This window comes from Notothenia rossii, assembly GCF_949606895.1.
Source record: "Notothenia rossii genome assembly, chromosome: 1".
NCBI classification, from domain to species: Eukaryota; Metazoa; Chordata; class Actinopteri; order Perciformes; family Nototheniidae; genus Notothenia; species Notothenia rossii.
Genome location: NC_136912.1, coordinates 19,005,830 through 19,028,391, shown reverse-complemented (window position 1 = coordinate 19,028,391; position 22,562 = coordinate 19,005,830). Strand labels below are relative to the sequence as shown.

General features: G+C 39.7%; 1 protein-coding gene across 1 annotated transcript in view; it reads right to left on the bottom strand.

The window, feature by feature from the left end:
- Nucleotides 1-22,562, bottom strand: part of usp43a (ubiquitin specific peptidase 43a) — a 113,052-nt gene that overhangs the window by 71,417 nt on the left and 19,073 nt on the right. The window contains exon 3 of the mRNA XM_079656909.1: nucleotides 5,092-5,195. Coding sequence (XP_079513035.1) covers nucleotides 5,092-5,195 — 104 coding nt within the window. The remainder of the gene's footprint in view (nucleotides 1-5,091; nucleotides 5,196-22,562) is intronic.

Here is a 22,562-nt window from a genome sequence, read left to right as displayed (position 1 = left end):
CCGGTCGTGTTAACTCTTGTTGGTCTGCTTTGACTCTGTTTTATGTAAATGAGCTGTGCAGTTGCCCCAAGCCCCCAGGAAGTGCGCCGGACTCTGATGAAAATATTCGTTGTGGCCAAACGGCGGTACTACACTTCCGTTTGGTTGCCAGGCCCGGAAACACTTTTTCCCATTGACTTACATTGGGAAAGAGTGGTGTGTAAATCGTTGGATAATTGTTTTTAAACTACCCAGTATGAACGTTTGTATAGCCCTTATTAAAAACATTCAGTCCTCAAGTTGTAAAATATGCTAATAACGTTATTCTGAGAGTTATTTCCCTCTGCATTATGAACGTGCATCTACTGTATATTAAATAAAGTTAATATTACTGACGTAGATTAACGTCCCTGTAGCTTCTTATTGCACTGTATATACTGTATATGTATGTATGTATATATATATGTATGTATATATGTGCATGTACTGTATGTATATATACAGACATATACATATGTATATATTAGGGCTGTCAAACGATTACAATTTTTAATCAGATTAATCACAGCTTAAAAATTAATTAATCATGATTAATCACCATTCGAATTATGTCGAAAATATGCCATTTCTTTATGTATATTGTTGTGGGAATGGAAAGATAAATGAAAGAAGGCGGATATATCCATTTAACATATAGTATGTATGTTTATTATAAAAAAATTATGTGTGTCAAAAATAAAAGACAGCCCACACACCTATCAATCATCAAATTATTGGGGTCTTAATACATTATTTGTTGATTTCTATCAACGGGGGAGTACTTCAGGAACGTCGAGTCGAGTTAGGAGTACTTTGTGACCACAGAGTGTGAACGTTGTGATCAGCTGTTTTAGCGCAGTTCTCCAGTGAAGGGGGGGAGTCTCCCTCCGCAGCCGGTTGGCGTAGTTTTGGCACAATTCCGTGGTACAGACCGACGTTAACAGCAGCCCTGTCTGTGCACACGGAGACCGACTCTGTCGTCCGGTGATCTAACCGCCTTCTGGAAAAGCTTCACGCAAATGTATGCGCTTTGTGACACAAGTGACGGTACGCATTTCAGATTACGCACATAACCTGCCTACCAGTTATGTGCACCCCTGTAGGCTACTACAGCAAAAGTAGCGCCATATAGAGAGAAGCAGAGCAAAATGATTCTCCGTCGGGACTTCCTGGAACAACACCACGCTGTTATCTTGATTCTGATTGGCCAGAAGACATTATCAAAAATGTTCTATTGAGAAGACGATCACTACGTGACAAAAGTTTTCAAAACCGTTTCTGGTCTTCGGTATTTCCAGACAAGTTGCTACTGAAATCAATCTTACTAACTGCTGTCTGTGCAATTCTCGGCGCGAGTTGGCGGACTTTATTTAGCTTACTTTAACATCATTGTTCATGGTGGGGCTAAGCCATTTCTTGGTATGGGTGTAGCCTACCCCAGCCATACCCTGGCGCTGCCACTAGTGGGATGTATGGGCGGGCCATTCTGCACATGCGTTAAATGGGTTAAATATTTTAACGCAATTAATTCAAAAAATTAATTACCGCCGTTAATGCGATAATTTTAACAGCATTAGTATATATTAGACCCTCCAGAAAAACGCGATTCTGTGATCGCAGAATTTACCGCATAATCAGCAAAATGGCGCAGATTTTTAAAAGGCCGCATATTTATCAAAAGGCTTCATAATACCCGCATTTTTCCACACAAAGTTGAGGGGGAAAAAAGTTAACTCGTCTTGACATGACGTCATCAGCTCGCGCATCACAGAATGTAAACAACACTGTATAGAGTGAACGTGTGGAGCTCACACGATAGAGAAAACACCAAGATGAAAAAATCTAATCCATCTCATTTACCGACGAACATTTCTACTAAAGACCGGGCAAAAAGTGGGGTGAAACTATTCTGCACCCCGTGCAACTGTGTGTTGGAGCATAAGAGAAAATCGACGGTGACGACCCACTTTGATTCATTCAAACATTCGAAAATGCTTTCTGCTGCTGCGGACAAGAAAGCCAAACAACTCTCGTTCACCGAGGCATCAACCTCCAAAACCCTTTCGAGGGCTACAAGAAACGAAGTGAGTAGCCTACAAGATTGAAGCTGGTCAGATAACGAACGAGTAAATGAAAACAGAATGAGGCGGAGAAGTGTGTGTGGGTAGTAGTGAATACACTAGATTTTCAAAAAAATATACAGAAATATACACTACAGTGACATCTGGCGTCGTTTTTGTAAGAAACGTTCAGTTCCGCATAAAAAAGCCTCGGCACGTGACCTCCCGCGTGTGACGTAACATGGGGAAAACAAGGGGGAGAGCGGCCGGTGTAACGTATTAATAAACATGGATCCCAATGCTAGTTTTGACACAGAAGACACAGAAGAAGTTGAACATGAATATTCGAATGCATATGACGGACCACCACCTTATAATTATGAGCCTGCTAGGCTTCCAAGAGACCAGGAGCAGCCAAGGATTAGAAGAAATAACGGCCATCGGAGAGAAATTGAGCTGTGGTGTGAGGAGAACCAGTGGAAAACTGGGCAGCTATCTTGGTGAGTGACATCACAACATTGTGAAGTTAGCTATCATATATCAGGCTATAACTAAAGTAGCATTGATAATAGAGTAACGTTACTGGCAGGACTGTTGATACTGATCCATAACAGAAACTAATGTGCAAGTATCAGCCGTATCTCGCGTTACCTAATGCAACTCCACACTACGGTGCTGTGTACCGGAGGGGAGACGCAAGATACGGCTGATACTTGGCGATCTGGCGGAGAAAGGTTGTGGAGCCTCCGTTGATATGCCGTTGTAAATGGCTTGATGGAAAGCAGGTGTGTAATCGGGGAGGGTGCACAGCTGATTGCAGCAGGTGAGTGTTGGGCTGAGCCGGGAGCCAGGAGTGACAGGCACCACGCACACACAAACAACACAGACAGGGGGAAACAAACAAACACAAAGGAGACTGCTGGAGCAGTACAGCCACCACAGCGTTACCTAATGCAACTCCACACTACGTCTTACGGTGCCGTGTACCGGGGAGGAGAGAGAGAGAGAGAGCAGCGAAGGGGTGGGGGAGATAGATGTAATATGGTTTCCTGATAAAGCTGTGGAGAGTATGTGCTGCAGGGAGGTGGATGCACAACGCACCCAGGAACGAACGCTAGCTCCGGTCCTTTTTACTGTGGACTCTATGTCCTGACAGGCTGGTATTTGTGCAACCTGCACAAACACAATACTGCATCATGATTACAAATGGTGAAATACAATGTAAAACTACCGAAAAATACCAGCTCACTAAAACCCAACCGCTCAACTCAACGCAACTATTAACTATACCTGCGGTCAGAGAGCGGAGATGTGTCCCCTTTGTGATGTAATATGACGCGTTTGACGCATGACCTTAAAAAAAGCCATTTTTAAGAGCAGAGCTCAAAATAGTTCCTTTCCCTCTGAATTCCTGTCCTTATGTTTCGTAAAACATATCAAATCCTACATTCACTTTTTTAATTGTAATTTTCAAGCAAGTTTAAGCACGGGCCGAATATTCGCAGCTGATTACTACCGAATATCCGGAGCCCATTTGACTCACACAGACCCTGTGTTGTGCGTCTGTATCGAGACGACAGTGCCACTGCCCAAGCGTCAGTATTTAATGCCCTGGGAGTGAGACCTGTCTGCAACAGTCCAGCAGAATAGGAACATTATCTAAATTGAGACCTCCCTCGTTAATAGTCAACATGAAATGCTTTCCATACAGAACAGGCATCAGCGACCTGTTCTGCCTGCACAGTGGCCTTGCTGCATCCATTAGCACATGGAAAACTCTAGGCCTAAAGAGAAGTCGTAATGAGATGAGGCCCATTACAAAAGTTTGCAAAGACAAACATTATGTATCTTTCCTGCTATTCCCCAGTCAGTCCTTTGAAATAATCAGATTTTCCAATCAACACATTCAAGTTCAAAATAGAATTCTCCTTACCCTCTTATTTCATGGTTATTTTGTTAAGGAATCAAGTGGAAAGCGAAAGTAAGAAGGAAAGTAGATGAACGCAGTCAAGTGTGCAGTGACAAGGTTACAGAAAGGTCTAGAGTCAATTCCATTAGAGGGTCTATTAAAGTAGATAACTTCAATGTCAGACTTTACTCTGTGAATGAGGCAAAGAGAGCCAGGAGGTAGTACTAGAGATGAATGCCTTAAATTCCTTCAAAGGTCTCTCTGACCCATTTCCCCAAACTAATGATTCTTATCCCAGGGGAGAACATATTCTCACCTGTGCTGAATACCCCTTCTCTTTAATGGTATGTTTTGCACTCTGTTTATTCAAACACAACCTCAGGACATTAGATATAGTGCCTGGTGGGACCCAGCCTGCCTTCTGCATAATTGATAAGGGACTTAATATACTCTCCAAAATGTGGTCTTGTCCTACTTTTTACTAAAAGCTTTGAATATGCTTTGACTGATGGCCAATGTATTGTATCAGGATCAACCAAACACATACAATTAAAAAACAAAATAGAAAAAAAACTATTTAAAGCCCAAACTAAATAAACAAAACACTAATACAACAAAAAAAGAGGCAATCTAGTCGAAAACAGAAACAGAAAAGAGCCACAACCTTAGGATGGACACTAACATAAGAGAAATGATCGAAGTATAGATTAACAGTCAACCATAACATTACTGAAAACATATGCACATTTTTTAATGTTGCACTCTAAAACTTGAACTCCTCAAGTATTTAATGTCCACTGAATATTGCATAAAGTCATGAATTATTCAAATTTGATACAGCATGTCAGTCTTCATCTTTTGGATGGCATACCATCAAGTGGGATCTTTCTTTAAATTAACTACAGCTAAACTAAAGTTTCTTCTAAACTATTTTATCAGTCATTTATGCAATTAAGGATTTGATGAAAGTCCTTGTCTATGGTTGGTTCGGTCCTGCTGTGACCATCTTTAAAACTTGAAGAGGGACGGAGACTTAAAGGAAGGCTACTGAAAGATAATAAGCGACAATACATTTAGAGCAAAGCTTTTGGAATGTCTTCTCACCTGTACTGAGCCTGGAAGTGTTCCTGGACAAAACTGTGTCGATCCCGGGGCTGCTGGGTGCCGACTGAACTGGGACTGGAAGGATGCTCAGATGAACTGGGTCCCTGCAGACAGAGAAAAATACTTATGTTAGTGGACTTGGTATACTCATATTTTAATACATTCTTTGCTGGCATCTTCAAAATGGATGCTTTTACTTTGTAATCTCATAAAGCCTATTGATATGAATTTATTGAATGATAATAAAAATCAAAACATCTCATACATGCCATCTTATACATTAATTTAAACCGCGATAAGCAACATTGTTCTTATAAATAGGTTGTCATCAGTCTAAATAAAAAATACATATTATGAAAACAAATTGACTTTGTGCTTAACCTGTAGTTGAAGGAACATTCACATACCATGTACTGTAACAAAATGAAATCTAAAGGAATGATATGTGATGGAGTAAGATGGGTAAATCATAATTTTTTGCTAAACAAAAAGCACAAGATGATCAAACATAGCGATGTAGAAGAAGGAGAAACATACAAGACAATTAACTTGAAAATCTGATTCAGACATTTTTTTAATTGCAGGGAGGGATTTCGTCTGTCTTGAAGAGATGAAAAGTCCTTCAGTCAACACAGATAGGAGTCGCACAACAAATATTTGACTAAATGACTGTGATACCCTCCATTCAGTGTCAGAATCAACAGGATGGCAGAGAGACTTCACAGATAAATATAAGGTTAAAAGGAATGAAGGCATTGAATAAAAGATGGATAACTGTGACGTGCGGAAATAGAGCAACAGATGACTGAATCTCTCTCTTGTACAGTTGATATTGAAGCCGTCAGTGAACAGCGGGTGGTAATGACTGATTCATCACCCAGCCACACACTCACATGTGCAGTTCATTCGAGGTCTGCTCCTATGTAGAGGCTGCTTTGGATTCATGCATCATGGTGCAAGTGTTTTAACCTTTGATTACTATTTATAATTTCCAAAATGAAAGATGTGAAGTTACTTCATGTGGTTTTGTATTGATCCTGCTCCTATTCTGTATTATTGTAGCACCATTTAAAAAAGAGCTGGGTTAACAGAAGAGCAACAATGCACCAGCATGGAATATAAACGTGTATGTTTTCATTCACAGGATCCAGTCAGGTTAACAACAGGTAACGGGCTGTTTGTCCAACATTACAATCAGACAGAAAACTCATAATGAAAAGTATTACAGGAGCAAAGATATTTTACAGAGTTTTGTGTGCTGAAAATGGTTGCATCAAACCATATACTTGGATAAACCACACTGCTTTTCATCCAGATGTAAATATTAAACACTGTAATTTGTTCTTTTTTTTCAGGATGATGTTTCAAACTTTGGAAAAGGGAACTGACTTAGGGGACACAATATTCAGGGTGCCACTCTTGTGTGAGACCCATTAGGAGCAAACCAAGTCAAAGTGCACTGAAATACCAAAGTCTGCGGTCATCTCCCAATTGTTTCTTCCCAAGAAATGACTGTCCATCTTTGATGAAGCTTTGCTATTTTTCAACAAAATCCAATCAATGCTGCATTCACTTTTAACAATGTGCTGCATTAAGGCATCTTAGAAAACCTCTCCAAGAAAATAAAATGAGGAAAAAGCACAAAGTCAGAAAAGCACATGTAATTATTTTTTAAGTCCACCTCTGCCTTTCTTCAGACTTAGCCCCGTCTTAACTACAATGTTTATCTCGACTAAGTTGATAAAAACATAACATGAAAGCCCATTATCACTCAAAATGCACTAGTAATAATAACTATATCCTTTGTTGCAATGTGAAACCACAAGACAAGATGTTCGATTAGTGCAACAGTGTCTGGCATCAAGAGTAACACAATGGAGAGTAGAAAACACAGATCAGCTGCAGCTGCCGTTTCTTTCCACATGCTCACATCTCAAACATATTGCATATCCATTTTGACAATGTGTGGGATATAAGCAGAATTAAGGTAAGAAATTAGAGAGTGAGGGGAAAACAAAACAGAAGCTTCTGTTACAGCGCAGCATATCACTTGTAATGGACGGTTTAGAGTGCCTGTGTGATCTGTCGAGACTGAAAAAGTAATCCATGGGCACCTGGGCAACATGTGGTGCAGCAGGGGCAATGTGAAGTTAACTTCAGTTCCCAGTTTGTGATGGGGAGAATCAGTTTAACTTAGGGTGTCAGAAGGAATAGTTTATTTCGGCAAGCTTGACATCCAGAGCCTCTGAATCTTAGAGACACTGCATAACATTATTTGGTTGGGTTCTCAAAATCTCTGGCAATCATACAGCCCCAATTCTGCTCAATTTAAATATATTTTCGGTTAATCATATGAGATTACCTTTTTTTTCTGCATATAACATGTGAACACGTCACAGGCACAAAACAACAACACTCCAATTGTTTTACCTAAATAAAAATAAACTGTATTTCACTTGTTTACAACATCTCATCTCATTGTATAACACATGCCGAGCTGTGGCTGAGTCTTTCTCTCAAATACGCCCTCTTTTCTCCATCTCTTCTCTAGAGGACAATGGACACCAGTCCTCCGACCCTCAGAGACAGGCTAGGTTACAATCGTCACCATGGAAACCATGGCCTCATTCCCTGCAATCCACATATTGGAACACGGAACTTTTTCGTCGGTCACAGCGTGGCCAAAAAATACAGAAAGAGGCTAATCAACAGAGCCCTCCATGTTTGTCTAAAGCATTTTGCATGCTTTTTCTTTGAAGCACCCTGCCATGTGCATGGAGAACAAAGAAAAACAGCTCTCAAATACTTTTACTTACCTGTAATTGGAGGAGATGTTCCAAGAACTGAAACATCTATTTTCATGGAATTACAAGGACAAGAGCATGGCAAATATATTCACTATGTCTGAAAGCATGTTTTCAGAGATAGTGCGCTGTCCAAAAGCAGACTGAACATGTTTCAGAGCTAAAAGGGACTGTCATTCACTGTTGAACATTGCAGCTACATAAAAGGTGCCATTGTACAATGAATTGTGTTCAATTAAAAATATTGTAACTTAATGATGTTTAGAACATGTGGTGGTTTTTATTATATCTGCACACTGAAAATAAATGTTTTTTTATCAATTCCGGTAAGGTAATTCAAAGTTCGTTTTGATCACTTAAGTAACAGTAAATACAACATTAGATTTTTGCGGTTCAGCCAACCTGTGATTTTCATTTTTTATTCTTTCTCATACACATCAATTTAGCTGAGGACACAGAGTTATAAAAACGTATTAAGAGGGGAATAAATGTGGGAGACAAAGACATCCTTTGATGCTTAATTCTCTTGTAAAAATCTAAAACAGCGGTTTCACTGCACGTACGTTGGGAAGGTCATCAACGATACTTCAAAAGATAAACAGACAACTGCATTGAGCAATAAATAGAGTAATAGATAGTGACGAAGACTGCATATGTGCATATCTATCAACGACAGATACACTGTATACTGCAGATACAAACTGTCAAAACCCAGGGTGAGGCAGGGAGAGAGAAAGAGCACTGAGTGTACTCTGCCTCTTTATTTAGCACCCAGGGAATAATGAATACCACCACAGCTCTGCTATCGTGTGCCAAAAATAGATGCGGGGGCCGGCCTCAGCAATAACAAGTGAATACTAATATTCAGAAGTACTAAGCTGTTCAATTGTCACACTGGGTGAGATCCAAGAAACGGAATGCTAACAGATCTAGGCCACATGCAACTGCCTCCTGTTGCTTTGGGACAACATTGAACTGTAATTGATTTTTCAATATGAACTTATCGGCCGTGTTTCAGAGCTTAGTATGCTCAAATAATTTCATTTGCCTTTATTGTCTTAATGACTGTAGAAGATGAGCTGTTTTAGGAAATGGACAGTAGACAAATGAGAGAGGGTAAAAAGCGTGACAACTACAGGAGAAAACTGAAAGAGACGAAGAATTATTCAAGAGCTAAAAATAAAAAGGTACTTTTGTATCCTTTTTTTGCAGTCAGGCATAGTTGCATTTTGCTCATGCTTTTGTGTCAAGAGCCAGATTTATTTATTTATTTTTCCGAAACAGCCAGGTGTTAGTCTAGCAGCCTAAAGCCTAACGGTCTTATACTATAAGACTTAAAGCAATGAGTTCTGGGATTTCGACAAACATACCTCCGTCAATAAGAACTGAATTATTTGTGATGAGCGCTCATAGGCTCGAGCCTGTTTCTATTATTAAAGTGGAGCGCAAAATTTAGCTACTTTTCTTTCGAAATCATTCCCATCATATTGAGAACGTTTTCTAACCTTGTCAAGGGTGTAAAAAGAGCAGGGTCAAATTGAAGGGACATTGTTTCCCCTAACTCCTTTTGGTCTCCCATTTCTGTTGACTTGATAAGAGGTCAAACGGGTACATATCACCGCCATCAGCAGAGCTCGGCAGCATCGCATCAGAGGAGCATCAAGGACTCATGGGTATTGTGTATCACTGAGAACGTTGCGCTTTCTGCACACACTCATACAAAGCCTGTGCTCACAAACACACCAAAGGGCACACACATAAAGTGCAAGGGCGAACAACAACGTCATTGTGGTAGAAGATAGAAGACATTCTGGCTCTTCACTCAGCTCTACATAGTACTGAATGTACCGGGGATGTTCAAGGAAACAAAACCGGCGCTTAGTTTATCACACAGTTAATAATAACTTATTATATCAGGGTGTTTTACTTCATAAATCAAACAAGGGCAGTGCAGTAACCATTTACGTGTAAATGGCAATTAATCAACCTCCCTTCACTGCTGCTTCATCCTAGGGAACTAGCCAGGTAATGGTGTGTGTGTGTGTTTGCGTGCGTGCATGCGTCCGTGCGTGCGTGCGTTCAGCACTACAGTATATGCACAGAGCTAAGCTAAAAACAAGAGCAGATTCTTTCTCTGGATGTCTTGGGATATTGCGTAGCTGCATTATTCCAACCTTCTTCTTCGACTCCTTCCTGCCTGTCTCTCTAACAATGGCATCTGTTCAGGGCATCATATCATGCAAGAATTGGTAAAACAACCAATACACACCAACGTGACACCAACTGTCAAAAAAAAAAGTGCGCATTACACTCTTCAAGAAAAGATACAAAATGTGGGGCATATACAACATCCTTATCCTGTGAAGGCTCGCCAACAGCACAGCGAGAGACAAGATTACAATGCCCCTGTGAAGACATACTGCAATTCAAAAGAATCCCAATGCTCCTTACTAGTTCCCAGTATGGCAGTGACTTTGGATGTAACAGAAATAAAGTATGTATAATAACAGGGACTTCACTGTGACCCGAGGTATTTTCTTCTGCTCCTCAGAAACGTCACCTTGGTTTGGGACTCAGTTGTGTGTGTGATCAGTGAAACCTTTCTCCAGTGCAGCCACTGTAAATCTCGTTGGCTCTGTGCCTCTGGCAAAGGCACTGCCTCCCTCCAGAGATATCCACACTCTTATCCCTACATGAAAACATGCGTTGATGTCAAATCCCAACTGTGATTCCTCATGGCAAGCATTCATGCGAGACGTTTTCTGAGGAGCTCCTCTCCAGCGTTCTGGGGAGTGAGTGGGAGTTTGGGTTTGCTGTGGTTGTATCTTTGAAGGTGAGTGTAAGTGTGTGAGAAAAATAACATAAATCCCTTTACCAATCGAAAAGAGTGGGTGTTTTCGGTGTGTGCATGGGCAGGTTGTTTTGGCTGCAGAAAATGAGAACAGCAAACCAGGAGGGGCAGGTTCGCCTGGAGGTACAGAGACTAAAAGTCTGCAGATCATAGCTGACACAGCCGTTTATTTTTGCTCCAAAGGAAACACTGTGATTATAATGATTAATCACCAGAAAGGTCCAGTTTGCAATTTGAATCAGCAACCAATGAATGCCCTAATGGCTCAAATATAAGTTTACAAAGGATTGCCCTATGCCACTTAGCATGGTTGAAATGTGTATCAAAATGACAAATAAAAACATTCAAATAATAATGAAAAATAACTTTGGTACTGTAACTCCTTTTGCTCAGTGGGTTTCTCACTTAAACTAAGGGCTGGGTGAGCAATATGCAGATAACCAAATATCCAATATATCTGACTAAATATTATGTTTTTTGTAATGTGGATATAATGACTGAGTGGGTAAACGCAATAATACACAAAATAAAAGACAATGCCATATTGCAATTTCCAAAATCTAAGATGATCTCTGACATAATTCTCCAGCTGTACTTACATTTTGTCAAAATATGGCTAAAAGCCTTTTCTAAATTAGGTTATTCTTAACCAAGCTTCACCAAGAGGCCCTGCTATACCATTAGTCAGGAGGACCAGTCCGTCATGGCTTATTCAATTCAGCACACTGGTATACATATTCAACATCAGCCTAGCCAATGAGAATGCCCGTGTAGATTGTTTGACCAGTAGCAGATCAAAAAGCTTTCCTAAAAGGTGGGATCATATGAATATGTCATAAAAAAATGTCTTGCGCCAAAAAAAGGATGTGATGATACAATGTATAAATGTATAGATATGGGGCAGCTCAGTGATCCATTTCCAGGTTTGAGGGTTGAGGATTGAGACAAAAGTATTCTTATTTTGATGTAAATGTGAATGTTTTAATTTAAATCTACTGAGAATATAGACTGTTGTAAGTTGCAGCCGGAATGATGGCTTCTGGAGTACATTATAAACATTAATCTCTGTGATGAAGGAAACCAAAAGGCCTTTTACAACCACAACAGGTTTATATTTCTTAACTGAAGAGATTTGCCTGGAGTATCATTTTTAACATACCGTATGCTTTCACTTGTTTACTTTTTAAGTGTTAAAATTAATATTTTAACACTTAACACTGACAAATTCACATTTCACTTTTGCTGAAGTGACCTTAAGGCACTTCTGTAAAGGGACATTATCATTTTTAATAATGCTACTGTGTCAGTGTGCTGAGCAACCTAAGCTGCAGTTGGGGTGAAAAACACCTATTTTATTGAGAAAAATAAATTGTGTCTGTAAGGGGAAAGAAGCTGATTCAGTTATTCTTTCAAACCATATTTGTAATCAGCTATCTGGCACAAGAGACTCAACGCATTCACCTTCAGCTGCCAGCTGTTACTTAAAAAACAATGATTTATTTGAAGATTTTCAGTCTGGCTTTAGAACACATCATAGCACAGAGACAGCTCTGGTTAAAGTCACAAATGACCTTCTCATGTTTACATTATATATGCTTCCGCTAGGCAATATTAGGGAATTAAGGAATCATTCTGTACATTTCCATTGTTATGCGGATGAAACTCAACTATATTTATCCATCAAGCCTGATGAATCCAATCATCTAAATAAAATTCAAGACTGCCTCAAGGACTTAAAAACGTGGATGACCTTAAAACATTTTATGTTAAACACGGCCAAAACTGAAGTTATTGTACTCGGCCCAAAGAAACTACGAAACAAACTATCTAAAGATATATATATATATAAAGTACAATGGGAGCCAGAGCCTTTTCTTATCAAGCTCCACTTTTGCGGAATCAGCTTCCAGTTTGTGTTCGGGCGGCAGACAGCCTAACCGTTTTTAAGAGTATGCTTAAGACCTTCCTTTTTGATAAAGCTTATAGTTGATAAAATAATCTAATAAGGGTGCATTGACATAGACACGTTGTGCCTCTTCACCTATACATCTTAGTTCTTACTCTTTTTCCTTACTGATGGTATAGACGTAATTTGGTTGTGTGTGTGTAGACGGTGGAAGCAGGGAGAAGCATATACCCAGCTAGAAATGTTTGGTTCTAAAAACATTCTGAGAGTGTTACAGTCATTGTTCTAGGAAGGTTTTCAGTGGGAAGTTTTTGTTTGGTTCCCAGAACGTTCTTCTGAAAGGTAGGATAACGTTCTCTAAAAACATTCTTAAAATGTTTGGTGATAACATTGTTAGAACATTATGCCCTCCTATTCTTAAAACGTTTTCAGCGGGAAGTTTTTGTTTGGTTCCCAGAATGTTCTTCTGAAAGGAAGGATAACGCTCTCTAAAAACATTCTTAAAATGTTTGGTGATAACCTTCTTAAAATGTTTTTGAAAACATTGTTAGAACATTATGCCCTACTGTTCTTAAAACATTTTCGCCAGAAGCTTTTATTTTGGTTCCCAGAATGTTCTTCTGAAAGGTAGGATAACGTTCTCTAAAAACATTCTTAAAATGTTTTTGATAACATTGTTAGAACATTATGCCCTGCTGTTCTTAAAACATTTCCAGCTGCAAGTTAGATTTTGTATGTTGCCAGAATGTTATTATTTTAGAGAAGGATAACATGGTTTATGTTAAAGAAATTATGCAAATGTTCTACGGTAACAATTTACTAAAATATGTTAAAATTATTAGAACATAAAGACATAATATTCCTGTAATTGTTCAACTCAAAATTCCTGGGTACATGTAAGTGGACTGACCACTGTGGTCATTAGGATGATTATGATAGTTTACTTAACTATTGGAATTTGACTATTAACACATGTAAAAGGATGACACAGAATCAGCTGGTGAAAGTAACATTTGTTTATTAGAAAAGGGGAGCTGGGAGTGGAGGTTGGTTATGGCGGCAGTGGGAAACAGTTGTTCCAGGGTGGGTAGAGAGGCCTGGCTGGTCTTGGGAGTGTGGATTCCTCCTGGGAGAGACACAAAAATCAGTGTGAGGCAAAAGCAGGCAAAAGCAGGCAAAGTTGTCAAAGAATATGCTGGTAAAAAGCTAGAGCGGCACGCAACAAACCGGCAGGGAATGAGTGCAGGCTGCAGGTTTTCATAGTGTGGCTGACGAGCAGGTTGCAGGTTTGGTTGATTGGAGATTGCTCCCAGCCGTGTAGAGCAGACCAGCAGGCAGAGAGAGAGACACACAGTAGAAACAAACACAAACACTAACAGGGGTTTCAGGGACGGGCAGTGATAGTCGGTCCGTTCTTCTATATGTCTGTTTTTGGTTTTCTAAGTGTTATTCGATCCATATGACAATAGAGATATGTGCATAAACAACAAAAACACTTGGGGTATAATGTTCAAACAATGTTATCACCAAACATTTTAAGAATGTTTTTAGAGAACGTTATCCTACCTTTCAGAAGTACATTCTAGGAACCAAAATAAAACTTCTCGATGAAACCATTCCTAGAACAATGAATGGTAACATTCTCAAAATGTTTTTAGAACCAACAATGTCTAGCTGGGAACTCAGACATGCCTACGCAAACATGCAATATCATGAATTACGTGCTTGTTTTTTTCTAAAAAGGAAAATGTGGTGACATCAGATTTCTTTTAAACATCCTTTTCAAACAAATGCAACAACTTCGTTTTTTAAAGCGCACTACAAATAAATCTGACGTTGACCATGACCATGTTAATATTTCGCATCACAGGAACATTTTATAAAAAAATAATAACCTCCTGAAAACATTATCCAAATGTTGCTTTCAAAATGTTCTTCTTTGGTTATCATGTAACATTGAGGGAATGTTCTATAAATGAACATCTTTAATGTGTTACCCCAACACCGTCCAAAACACATCCTTAGAATGTTGGAGGCAAAACGTTCCACCTTTGTTGACTTATCACATTAACGGAACATTTTATAAAAAAACGTTCTGTCATCTCAGGCCTCAATAACATCCTCAAAACATCCTCTGAATGTTGCAGTTAAAACGTTATGTCTTAGTTAACCTTAAACCTTATAGGAACATTATTTGAAATAATAAACATCCTAAAAGGTTATGTGAACATCAGATTAAAACGCTTATTTAAAACCTTATTAGAACCTATAGGTAACGTTAGCCAAAGTTGTGAGAACGTTCCCCGCTAGCTTGGATGTATTTTTTTTTATAAACGTTAGTCCTTAACATCTATCACTGTGTATATCACCATTCAAACATATTTTAAAAGTTGAACAAACCCCACACAGCTCTGTGAAATGTTGACTTTATTTAATCATTTCAGTCAAAACTAACGTTCATATTTCTCTTTTTGATTATAATACTGATGAACGTTCAAAACAAAGCACTTTGGCAACTTACCACATACCTTTTAAAATGCTTAATAAGCACCGTAACTTTCATGATATAATTTCTCCGTCATAATCGGTTGTTGCTGTGAACGGCCGACTGTTGTGTTATGGCAAATGCTGCGGCTGCAAGGCATTGTGGGGCAGCATTTTCTCCTCTCCTTTCGGTGAGGGAGGTCCAGTGGTTCCTAAGCTAAAGGAAGTTATAAAGGAAGTTTGAAACCTCCATTCCTATCATGTAGAGAATTCGAACGGCACTTATTATTAAGATGTATGCGCTCATACATCTTAAGAAAGTTATCACCAAAAATGTTAAGAATGTTTTTAGAGAACGTTATCCTACCTTTCAGAAGAACATTCTGGGAACCCAAATAAAGTGTCCCGCTGAAAACATTCCTAGAACAACGAATGGTAACAAACATTTCTAGCTGGCAACTCACACATGCCACCGCAAACATGCAATATCTGGTGACAGCTTATCATGAATTACGTGCTTGTTTGTTTTTTTCAAAAGGAAAATATGGTGACATCAGATTTTTTTTAAAACATCCTTTTCAAACAAATGCAACAAGTTGTTTTTTTTAAAGCGCTCTAGAAATAAATCTGACATTGACCATGACCGTGTTCATATTTGCCATAACAGGAACTTTTTATAAAAAAAGAATAATGTGTTACCCAACAACGTCCAAAACACGTCCTTAGAATGTTGCAGGCAAAACGTTCCACCTTTGTTAACATATCACATAACAGGAACGTTTTATAAAAAAACTTTCTGTCATCTCAGGCCTTAATAACATCCTCAAAACATCCTCTGAATGTTGCAGTTAAAACGTTATTTCTTAGTTAACCTTAAACCTTATAGGAACATTATTTGAACAAATAAACATCCTAAAAAGGTTCTTTGAACATCAGATTAAAACGTTTATTTAAAACCTTGTTAGAACCAATAGGTAACGTTAGCCAAAGTTGTGAGAACGTTCCCCGCTAGCTGGGGTGTCGTATTGTCATACTGGTATTCTGTATAAACTGTGAAGTCCACTGAGACAAATGTAACATTTTTGATATTGGGCTATATAAATAAACATTGATTGATTGAGCTATTGCTCTGAGTCACCCCTAAACAATCACACATACAAGCATTAACACACCATCACATATGACCTCATATGCACCTACACACTGTCACCTCAATTCCTTTTCATTTTCTCGCTCACAACCACCGACACGCAGCTCCAACAGGCAGCCTCATAACACTGCATATTTCTCGCAATAAGGCATTATTAAATGGTCTTTGTCTCGTTGTCATGAGTCAAGAGTGGCAACATTCACTGTGGCGATAAAGCGAAACTGTGACAGCAGAGCATGACAGAAACCTGAATGGGTGGGAATGACTTTGAATGCTGCCATGGTTCTTCCCCGAAATGTGTTTTTCACCAAGGTGAGACAAAGTACTGTGATCCCAAAGAGCCACAATTCAACCAGAGCTATACCAGACATGTCATCACATGCAGCCATACCCCCTGGCTCAAATGATGAAGGTTTGGAGACATTTGGATGATAAATGCTGGGAATGGAGTCCTGAGCTGAGCCAAAATCAGCAGTGACTGTGTACAGTCTCTGAGACTCAAAAACCTTTAGTGTATGAACATTAAGCTTGGACATGTGCCTACATTTTTTATTTGTGCCTGAAAAACATTGGAATCGCAAAAACCGACAACCGTTTTCCATACCAGAAGGTACAGAGGCAGAAATTTAAAATGAAATTCAGGAGAAAAATGTATAAAAAAGCAAGACTTAACAAGGATATAAAAGGAGAAGAGGAATGAGTAATAGTATCTTAAATGTAGCAGGAGGAACTGTTCCAGTTCATCGAGTCCATCACACATATAGACACACTTTGAGCACTTGCTCAGGAGGCAGAGTGGACTTCCACAAATTGAAGGGTTGGAGGTTCAAACCCCAGCCCCTGCATGTCAAAGTTTTCATGAGCAAGATACTTTACTTCAATTGCTCCCAATGGCACAGCCAATGATGTGTGAATGTTAGTTTCCTGGAGCAGGTGGCACCTTGTATGGCATCCTCTGCCTCTGTATGAACGTGTTTAAATGGTCGAATGCTGACTTGTACACGTAAAATTGCTTTGATTGCTGGTTAAGGTTGTGTTACCACTAACTTGCATCACAAGGTCACCAAGTATCATCAACGTACAATCACACACACAAGCATATTTAAATAATTGGATATAATTAGTTGACTCTACTATACGAAAGGGCGCTTTTCCCTACTTTGTTAGCTTTCTTGTGTTTTTGAAATGAAGTAGCACACACTTTAAGCGACTGTTATCAGCTTGATGTTTGCGCTCTCCTGCAGGAAGAGATGGCGTCTCCCACTGAGCGTGCGAATTAGGCAAGCCAATGTTGACAGAGCTGTTGGCTGCTTCTGGAGACACCCAGATCCACTCTGGTTTTATTATAAAGTGCCTGCCACCAAAGCATTTGTTGAATTATATTCATATCATTCCGAGCCAGGTTTTAACAGAAGTGAGCATGTGCGTGTCTTACACCTGAGAGTTTGGCAAAACTGTCTGAGGCTGGGGATTTCTAAATGTCAGCTAACTTTCTAATTAAACAGCTTCTAATAGCTAATCAAGCTGTGATAGAAGACTTTAATATTCTCTTCTCAAATGAACAATGTTGAGAAGCGACATGGGGAAGGTTGAATGAGGTCAACAAGACAAGATGGAGAAGATAGAGAAAAAATAAATACACAAAAGACAGATCATAGAAATATAATTATTGTTCAAGTCAGAGATTAGAAGATAAGTGACAGGAACACATTGTTGTTAACAGCGTTTGCTTAATTTCCTAATTAGAAAAAGGTCTAGAGTCCTTCATGAGGCTGCCCCTCTGTAATGATATAAAGATCAGCCTGGTGGTGGCAGTAGAGGCCTCAACTTGTCAGGCTCAGCTGCAGGGCTAACTAAGAATGATCAGCTGTTCAGCTTCATGATCAGATGTACTTGCCAAGTCTTTAAGCTTAAAAATACAAAAGTGCAGGTCATGATTAACACTGGAATGTTAACAGTGTATGTATTCTAAAACTAGTAAAAACAACTACTTCATAATAGCTTGAAAGATCCTTAAGTACATCTAAGGCTGAAAAAAAACAGCTCAGAAGAAGGCTGAGCCGAATCGGCTAGAGCTCAGTCTGAAAAATGTCATAAATTGACCATGGCGAAACAAAAAATGTAGCACTTTATCATTCACTTCCTGAAACCCATGGTAACAAGTTTAAATTAAGTTTTCTGTTGAATTAACACTTGCAAAAACAGCTAAAAACGTCATTATATAATCCAAGTAAAACTAACAAGGTAGTGACTTTTTTTTTTGCATTTAGCAGACAGTGTGAACAGCAGGATCCAGTAGCCTATCATGTTTTTAAAGAAAAAGTAACATTTTCTTTTAGAAACAATTGAAACTGATGCAACAAACTCTGAAGTCAGGCAGGATTTCGGCCTGTTAACTTTTAGTGTAAACCTTAGAACAGAGGATGGGCAGAAAGACAGTGGGAGAACAGAGGTCCAGAGGGGAGGCATGAAAGAAACGCTGTCCGCGCAATAAAGCGGCTGACTCACCGCTATTCTTTCAGCTGCGGACGGCTGCCGCTAATTCGGCCCATTCAAAGCTGGCTTACAGTAACAAGGCAGTAGGGGAGATAACAGATGAAACCACAGGCCTTCTAACACACAACTACCCCCCCACCCTTCTAACTTTCATCCTCTGCTCTCTCCACACCATCATACACCTTCTCCACTGTCACCTCCCCTCTACAAAAGCTCTGCTTTGTGCATTAACTCTGACTCTGAAAAGCACCAAAAGATGTGTCGGCATGTGCTTTCTTTTGACAAACCTTTCCTTTTACTCACTGGCATTCGTTTTGTGGCACTTGCTGTGAAGACCAAAGGCAAATACCTTCACTTGAACGTCCTCTGATCTTAGGCCTATCTGAAGAGCACTACATGCACCCACTCCATTTCATGCAGCGTCGAGTGCAGCCAGACTTGCCATTCTCTGGCTGTTACTATGGAGATGCCAGTCGGCCCAAAACAAAGGCAGACCAGAAAACAAGCAGCCTCAGACAAGAGACCCTGGCAGAGCTCTGGCAGCCAAATCTGGCTTGGCAGCAGTAGCTATAGAGCCATCTCCCTCTCTTTCTGTTTCTATCTGTGTCTCTCAATCTGTCTGTCACCTGCAAACTGGAAGTGCAAATATTGATTCAGAGGGATAAATGAATTGACATGACTTATCAAGATGAAGGGTGGAGAATGAATTAGTATCTAAAGAAGATGGGTTCTGTAGGGGTGTTTTCGCTCGCTTTGAGGTGGCCAGTGCCAGAGGCCGTGGTCGTCACAGAAAAGAAGAAGCATTGTTCATCTGTACTTGGCATTCTGGGAAAGACAGGGAGAGACCTCATACCAGAGGAAAATGTGATGACTCGTGAGACTTGTTAATGTCCTCATTGCCACTGAAAGTCCCAACAGTTCACTTTAGTGGAGGGATCAGGTCTGGCTTTTGATGATTATTTAGAAACCTTTCAACTAAGGCCACTTAAACCTGGTGTGAGGAGTCTGTAGAGTAATATAATTGAAAAATATTACATTTGAAAAACATCAGTTATGAAAAGGTGATCTATCATCTCCCTCTGTTTCTATTAAAGCCTTTTTAAAGCATTAGTTGGTCCCTCTGAGCTGGGTCCAACTAAGGCTTCTGTTAAGAACAGCACACAAAGACTGTGTATGTTTTTTAAACCCTTTATCCTTCTGCAAATCTGCCATACTGGCACATTAACACTTAAGCCTCTCTAAAACCAAAGGAAAAACAATCACTAAAGTTGATCTGAAGTGTCACACTGCTAATAAGCTTAAGTTTTGCCAAGCTTTGGCTTTTATGACTAAATAATAACCTAAAATACTTGAGCGAGATATAAAAAACCAATTTATTTCAGTTTAGGCTACTGAGGGCAATGAATAGCAATAGAGAAGAGGTGACAGGAACAGGTCAGACTGGTACTGCTATTCAGCTACCAGTCATGATACTGTATACAGGAAGACACAACCATTGAAGGAGAAAACCTTGTCAAGGTGGGTGTGGTGGAAGTTACACTGAACAATAAACCTGCATGACAGACTGTGTTTACAAGAGTTAGACCAACACATTGCAAGTCTACAACTCCTTTCAGTTTCCACCAGGCAGCAGACTCCGGAGTGGGCAGTGAGCCAAAAAATGAAGTTCATCGAATGGTCAGTTGAAACTGGCTCCAAAAGGAAGCAATCTCCATAGACCCTCATGATAACATTTCAAACTTTATAGCAGAGAAAATGGCTTTCCCTATTACTTCCATCAAGTTCTAGTCCTCAATTCACCCTACTCTTCATTATAGGAACTAACTGCTGTCCACTCTTCCTGACTGTCTCTTTTATTCCCCCTCTCTCACTCATAGGCAAAAGTATATCTATCAAATGTTCTTGAACTATTTAAAAGGAGGACTTCTTTTGAAACATTAATGTATTTAATGAAATGTTACCAAAGAAATGTTGTGTGTGTGTGTGTGTGTGTGTGTGTGTGTGTGTGTGTGTGTGTGTGTGTGTGTGTGTGGTGTGTGGTGTGTGGTGTGTGTGTGTGTGTGTGTGTGTGTGTGTGTGTGTGTGTGTGTGTGTGTGTGTGTGTGTGTGTGTGTTTGCACTGGCAGGCGAGCTTACAGAAGAATGGAGAAACAGTAGATAAAACACACTCTTGACCTAAAAGAGGATCACTTTTGGGTAGAAAGGGAAGCAAAAATGGTAGAAAGAGAGAGCAAGTGAGGGCATCTCTGTCTGCTCATGTCAAACATGCAAGAGAGGGTTTTAAAAGCTCATCCTGAAAACTCTTCCATCCGCTGTCACACATGAACACACGCACAGAAAGGAATCCAGCAGTAGCTGGGGAAAAGGATGTGCAGAGGACAGGAGGTGGTCAGAAGGATGCACCCACTGACATCTCCTGAGCACGAATCAATCGCTGTGCTAATATTGCTGCCACTTATGGATCTCCTCTGTGTGCAAATGTTTATCCCCCTGAATGGCGTATTTAATATTTCATAACAGCAGCATGGCATTTCAGCCCAAGCTCTATTCTGTATAAGGCCGATTTAAGGCCAGGTGGGGGGTCCCCATTTCAGATTCCTCTACTGGTAAAAATCTGGCGACTCTGGTTTCTACTTGCTACTTTGCTACAAAGTTCTTTGTACAGAAATGCAACGCATGATTACTGTGATTTCTGTTGCGGAACCAAACTGTTTTATCCAGATTCTTAGCAGTCATTCACATGACGGTCAACATTTACTCAGTAGAGCTGGTTCTTTGTCAGCTGTGTGGCCCTTATAACTTATTATAAGTTGTTTAAAAGCACATAATACAATATTTAGAGCTGATACTGAAACATAAGTGAATTGTGGGAACCATATGATTCAGGCAATTTTTTTACTGAAAATAATGTCCGCCAACTTTGGTTTATGTTCACTTTATTGCAATTGTATAATGATGCTTGACTGTGTAGTAGTTACACTCAATGCTGTAATAATCGCAATATTCATAACAAACCAAAATCTACTACCAGACTATTGGCAGTCAAGTTGCATCGTGGGTAATGTTTCGAGAAGGAAGAAGAGTGCAAGAAAAATTATATCCGTGTCACTGCTGCATTGTTTTCGATTGTCCCCTCAATTGTACAGGAGTTAAAAGCTAAACCAGCAAATATAAATAATTTAGCTAATGAATTTGCTTAACTAATGCCTCAGAAAAAAACCCGTTTGGAAGAGACATTAATGTTTGAAACACACACACACACACACACACACACACACACACACACACACACACACACACACACACACACACACACACACACACACACACACACACACACACACACACACACACACACACACACACACACACACACACACACACACACACACACACACACACACACACACACACACATACACACACACACACACACACACACACACACACACACACACACACACACACACACACACATTCAGACACACATTATGTCTCTGAAGGATCTGTCTTCCGGTCTCCAAGTAACCTTTCACAGAAAATCCTAACTTCTAACTATAACTACTCTCAAATTGATTATAATGACGTCGTCTGGCCTTTCTTTCTTCCTTGCTTCAAATTCAGGTACTTGTTGTTCTCATGTTGTTACTGATGTCTCTGAAGTGAGATAGTGGGGGAGTGCATCTATGCAATGGATGTGCTCAGGCATATTGATAGATAGCCAACCCGCCTTCACCCTCACTCTCTCATTTGCTTCAATCTATTCTAAAGACAATGAGG